Below are 6,000 nucleotides of genomic sequence, written 5' to 3'. Positions count from 1 at the left end.
ACGCGTGTTGTGCAGGCATGCTGGCAGGGCACGGTAGGAGGGGTCGGTACTTACCGCCTCTTCCTTCCTCTCTGCGCCCACTCTCGCCCATTCTGCCACCTACAGCTCCCTGCATGCTGGATCAGCCGGATGATCGGGGTAGTGTCTGCAGCAGCTCTGGGGGGACAGAATAGAGCGTTTCCATTTGGACTTGCTGGGGCACATCGGGGTCACTGTCATTTTCCGCAGCTAATCAGTGGGATTTCATGAGTTCTTAGTGTCTGAACACTGAGCGATCTGCAAGCTGCGCTTTACTCTTCAGTCATTTCTACCGAACTTGTATTATGTGGTGGAGACAACAAAATAGGTTTGTTTGTTTTAAATTTTTTTATGTTACAGCATTTAACAATTAACGCTCAGTCCTGCCATCATTGTATTGTACTGCTTGTTATCACTGAGGGGATTCCACAGATGTCTATTGTTCACGAATGCATTTACTGGGATTATTAGGTGTATAATAACTAACAGACCTGACAGCTGGAAACGGCAGCGAGTGATCCGTAATTCAGACTGTGCAATGAGACAGTGCGGTACCGCACATGGAAATCTGTAAGATCCTCTCCTCCCCTGCACTGGGGAGGGCTCACACTCTCCACCATGACAGGTTTATCTATGCCATTTATTCCGTGGTTTTGTATTTTAAGGTAAAAAAATATTTTACTGATATACAAATAAACTCCATTGAAATAACAATACCAAGAAAAGTATATGTACACATTTCCAACGTGGTTTTTTTATGATTAATTTAGTGAATATTTTTCAGCATTTTTTTAAATAGCTAAAGATAGTAGTTGTCGCACAAAATAAAAAGGAAAACACAATCATTTCCATCGCAGGATATAGTTTGTGTAATAAGTTTATTGGGAAATCACTGTCAGCAAAAGGTGCGTCCTGTGCCCTATAGGGTTATTGTAGGGATCAGAGCCACTTCTGGGGAAATCCGCATGGGGAAAACTGACTGTGTGAATCAGGCCTGATCATATACACGTAGGGAGAGCGATAGTGAATGTGATTGTAGATTGTGTCATCCTGGAATATAGTCATCGAAGTGTGGAAATACATCACATTTATTGCCATAAAGAAATAATGATCAGTACAGACAGAATCACATTACAATTCTGATTATTCTTCTGCAGAGTGGATCGTGGAAAGAAATGAAAGTCGCCAAAACTCAGCACCAAAGCGGGGCTGGAAAACGCATGGAAAACGGAAATAGCAATAATGGGAATAATGAGGAGTAATAGTAAAATAATTTATTGGGAATCCTGCGCTCAGCATCTCTGGGTCATGTAGCGACTTTATTAACCACTGCACGACGAGAGCATGAATATAATACTACTAATAACAATATAATTAACCATAAGTAATAATTGATGATAATAATAATATTAGTAGTAGTTAAAGTAATAGTGGTGGTAATAATAGTAGAAGTAATAATAATGATATTAGTAACAGCACAAGTTGTAATATTAGAAGTAGTAGCAGGAGTAAATTATTATACATTACCCTTTAAACATCTTTTGATCATGTAACTATTTATTATTAGCAGCTTACTATTATTATATTTATTATTATTACCTCTGCTATTGCTTAAACTGTTACTACTGCTACTACTATTACTACTATTAATCTATTATTATTAGTGGTGGGAGTAATAGTATTGGCAGTAGTGGAGGAGGTGCAGTAGCAGTGAGACTAATACAAGTAGGAGGAGGATTTCATTATGAGCAGCCTGCTTTCAGGTTCTTTTGGACAAGTAACCACTGTGTATTAGATTATTATTATTATTATTATTATTATTATTATTATTATTACTACTTCTATTATTACCACTACTATTACTTCAGCTTTAACTACTACTACTAATTCTAATTATTATTATTATTATTATTATTATGATCAGTTATTATTATGGCTAATTCTTGCATTAATTATTATGATCAGTTATTATTATTATGGCTAATTCTTGTATTATTATGGTGGAGTGTGTGTTATGATGTAGATGTAGTAGTATTTGTCCTCGGCTTGGGGGGCACAGCATAGAGCAGCCATGCCCACATGTCGCTAGGAGCAGGGTGGCCTCCTTCTCCCCTGGGTGGCTGGGCTCGGTCTATACCTGGAGGGAATCACCAGATGCCACGCAGGAGATGAGTTCCCACTCTCTTCTCTATTTCCACAGGACAGAGGGAGCCGCAGATCATTCCCGGCGGTCAGAGCATTCCTAGAGCCTTGAGTTCTTGGAGAACCGACGCCGAGGCCAGATTTATGGGGCGGCGGCCATAGCTGTCTGCTGGGCTGTACACACTGGCGCCTCCATTCACCAGCACTACAAGGGTGTCCACAAAGCCCCCACGGATGGCATCGTGGGCAGGGCAGGTGCCAGTGCTAGGGTCACGGACAGTGGGGTCAGCGCCATGATCGATGAGCAGCTGAGCGAGGGGCGGACTGCCCATCATCATCACCTGAGGGAGGGAGAGGGGACATGTCACCATCACCATCATCATCATCACCTGAGGGAGGGAGAGGGGACATGTCACCATCACCATCATCATCATCATCACCTGAGGGAGGGAGAGGGGACATGTCACCATCACCATCATCATCATCACCTGAGGGAGGGAGAGGGGACATGTCACCATCACCATCATCATCATCATCACCTGAGGGAGGGAGAGGGGACATGTCACCATCACCATCATCATCATCATCACCTGAGGGAGGGAGAGGGGACATGTCACCATCACCATCATCATCATCACCTGAGGGAGGGAGAGGGGACATGTCACCATCACCATCATCATCATCATCACCTGAGGGAGGGAGAGGGGACATGTCACCATCACCATCATCATCATCACCTGAGGGAGGGAGAGGGGACATGTCACCATCACCATCATCATCATCACCTGAGGGAGGGAGAGGGGACATGTCACCATCACCATCATCATCATCATCACCTGAGGGAGGGAGAGGGGACATGTCACCATCACCATCATCATCATCACCTGAGGGAGGGAGAGGGGACATGTCACCATCATCATCATCATCACCTGAGGGAGGGAGAGGGGACATGTCACCATCACCATCATCATCATCACCTGAGGGAGGGAGAGGGGACATGTCACCATCACCATCATCATCATCATCACCTGAGGGAGGGAGAGGGGACATGTCACCATCACCATCATCATCATCACCTGAGGGAGGGAGAGGGGACATGTCACCATCACCATCATCATCATCATCACCTGAGGGAGGGAGAGGGGACATGTCACCATCACCATCATCATCATCACCTGAGGGAGGGAGAGGGGACATGTCACCATCACCATCATCATCATCACCTGAGGGAGGGAGAGGGGACATGTCACCATCACCATCATCATCATCATCACCTGAGGGAGGGAGAGGGGACATGTCACCATCACCATCATCATCATCACCTGAGGGAGGGAGAGGGGACATGTCACCATCACCATCATCATCATCACCTGAGGGAGGGAGAGGGGACATGTCACCATCACCATCATCATCATCACCTGAGGGAGGGAGAGGGGACATGTCACCATCACCATCATCATCATCACCTGAGGGAGGGAGAGGGGACATGTCACCATCACCATCATCATCATCATCACCTGAGGGAGGGAGAGGGGACATGTCACCATCACCATCATCATCATCACCTGAGGGAGGGAGAGGGGACATGTCACCATCACCATCATCATCATCATCACCTGAGGGAGGGAGAGGGGACATGTCACCATCACCATCATCATCATCACCTGAGGGAGGGAGAGGGGACATGTCACCATCACCATCATCATCATCACCTGAGGGAGGGAGAGGGGACATGTCACCATCACCATCATCATCATCATCACCTGAGGGAGGGAGAGGGGACATGTCACCATCACCATCATCATCATCACCTGAGGGAGGGAGAGGGGACATGTCACCATCACCATCATCATCATCATCACCTGAGGGAGGGAGAGGGGACATGTCACCATCACCATCATCATCATCACCTGAGGGAGGGAGAGGGGACATGTCACCATCACCATCATCACCTGAGGGAGGGAGAGGGGACATGTCACCATCATCATCATCACCTGAGTTAGGGAGAGTGGACATGTCACCATCATCATCATCACCTGAGGGAGGGAGAGGGGACATGTCACCATCATCATCATCATCACCTGAGGGAGGGAGAGGGGACATGTCACCATCACCATCATCATCATCACCTGAGGGAGGGAGAGGGGACATGTCACCATCACCATCATTATCATCACCTGAGGGAGGGAGAGGGGACATGTCACCATTACCATCATCATCATCATCACCTGAGGGAGGGAGAGGGGACATGTCACCATCATCATCATCACCTGAGGGAGGGAGAGGGGACATGTCACCATCACCATCATCATCATCACCTGAGGGAGGGAGAGGGGACATGTCACCATCATCATCATCACCTGAGGGAGGGAGAGGGGACATGTCACCATCATCATCATCACCTGAGGGAGGGAGAGGGGACATGTCACCATCACCATCATCATCATCACCTTAGGGAGGGAGAGGGGACATGTCACCATCATCATCATCATCTGAGGGAGGGAGAGGGGACATGTCATCATCATCATCATCATCATCATCATCATCATCATCACCTTAGGGAGGGAGAGGGGACATGTCACCATCATCATCCCCACCATTACCCCAGCTAAGGCACACTGCTATTAGAGGGGGGCTGGGAGGATAGCGGGAGCGAAACCTTCTCTCCCCTGTGAGGTGCGCAACGATCTCCGTGTACAGGCACAGCTATATACAGACTGTGTGCCGGGACCTCACACAGGCGGGGTACACGGCCACACACAGGGTACACAGCCACGCACAGACGGGGTACACAGCCACACACAGGGCTAACAACTACACTAGGCTGGAGGATGTGGATTAAATATTCTCTGCATGATGGTACAGTATGTGTATTATATATATATATATATATATATATATATATATATTATCTATATGGCACTACAGTGTATATATATATCTATATTGTCTGCACGGTAGTACAGTGTGTATATATATATATACTCTATATGGCAGTATGTGTGTATGTATATATATGTATGACAGTGTGTGTACATGTATTTATATATATATATATATATATATTCTGCACGCGAGTACGGGATATATATATATATACACACAAGTATGTGTGTGTACAGTATGTATTTGTATATATACATATACTCATATATGTACACATATATATTGCCTGCATGATAGTACACTGTGTGTGTATATATATATATATATATATATATATATATATATATATATTATTTACATGGCACCATAGTGTGTTTGTGTATATATTTATTGTATGCACAGTAGTACTATTTATACATATATATATAGCAGTATGTGTGTATGTATGTGTATATATATATATATATATATATATATATATATATATATACTGCTCAAAAAAATAAAGGGAACACAAACAGTCTGTTTCAAATGGAATAGTGTTCACTTTATTTTTTTTAGCAGTGTGTATATTGTCTGTATGTCTGTACATTATATTTTTATTATCTACATGACACCAAAGTGTGTGTGTGTGTGTGTGTGTGTGTATATATATATATACTGTATATAGTCTGCACAGTAGTACAGTGTATATATATATATGTACACAATACTCTGTCAGTGCGTGTGTATGTATATATATATATGCATGACAGTGTGTATGCATATATATATATATATATATATATATGTATATATTCTGCATGATAGTACAGCATATATATATTATCTACATGGCACTCTAGTATATGTATTATATATACTCTATATGTCAGTATGTGTGTGTATGTATATACATAGATATATATATATATAGTCTGCATGATAGTACAGTATATATATTGATAGTACAGT

General features: G+C 43.7%; 1 protein-coding gene across 2 annotated transcripts in view; it reads right to left on the bottom strand.

Annotated features, from left to right (window-relative positions):
- Nucleotides 1–879: 879 nt before the first annotated feature.
- LOC141048265 (cyclin-dependent kinase 4 inhibitor B-like) overlaps nt 880–6,000 on the bottom strand; it is a 48,285-nt gene continuing 43,164 nt past the window's right edge. The window contains exons 3-4 of one of the 2 annotated variants that reach the window (XM_073543703.1): nt 4,611–4,715; nt 880–2,501 (exon numbers count right to left, since the gene is read on the bottom strand). In XM_073543703.1, the coding sequence (XP_073399804.1) occupies nt 2,250–2,501; nt 4,611–4,715 (357 nt within the window). In that variant the 3' untranslated portion in view covers nt 880–2,249. The remainder of the gene's footprint in view (nt 2,502–4,610; nt 4,716–6,000) is intronic. The other variant, XM_073543704.1, reaches the window with a different exon arrangement.

This window comes from Dendrobates tinctorius, unplaced genomic scaffold, assembly GCF_039654945.1.
Source record: "Dendrobates tinctorius isolate UK_male_01 unplaced genomic scaffold, ASM3965494v1 ptg000134l, whole genome shotgun sequence".
NCBI lineage: Eukaryota > Metazoa > Chordata > Amphibia > Anura > Dendrobatidae > Dendrobates > Dendrobates tinctorius.
Note: the sequence above shows the minus strand (reverse complement) of the source record. Positions and strands in the feature narration are given on the sequence as shown.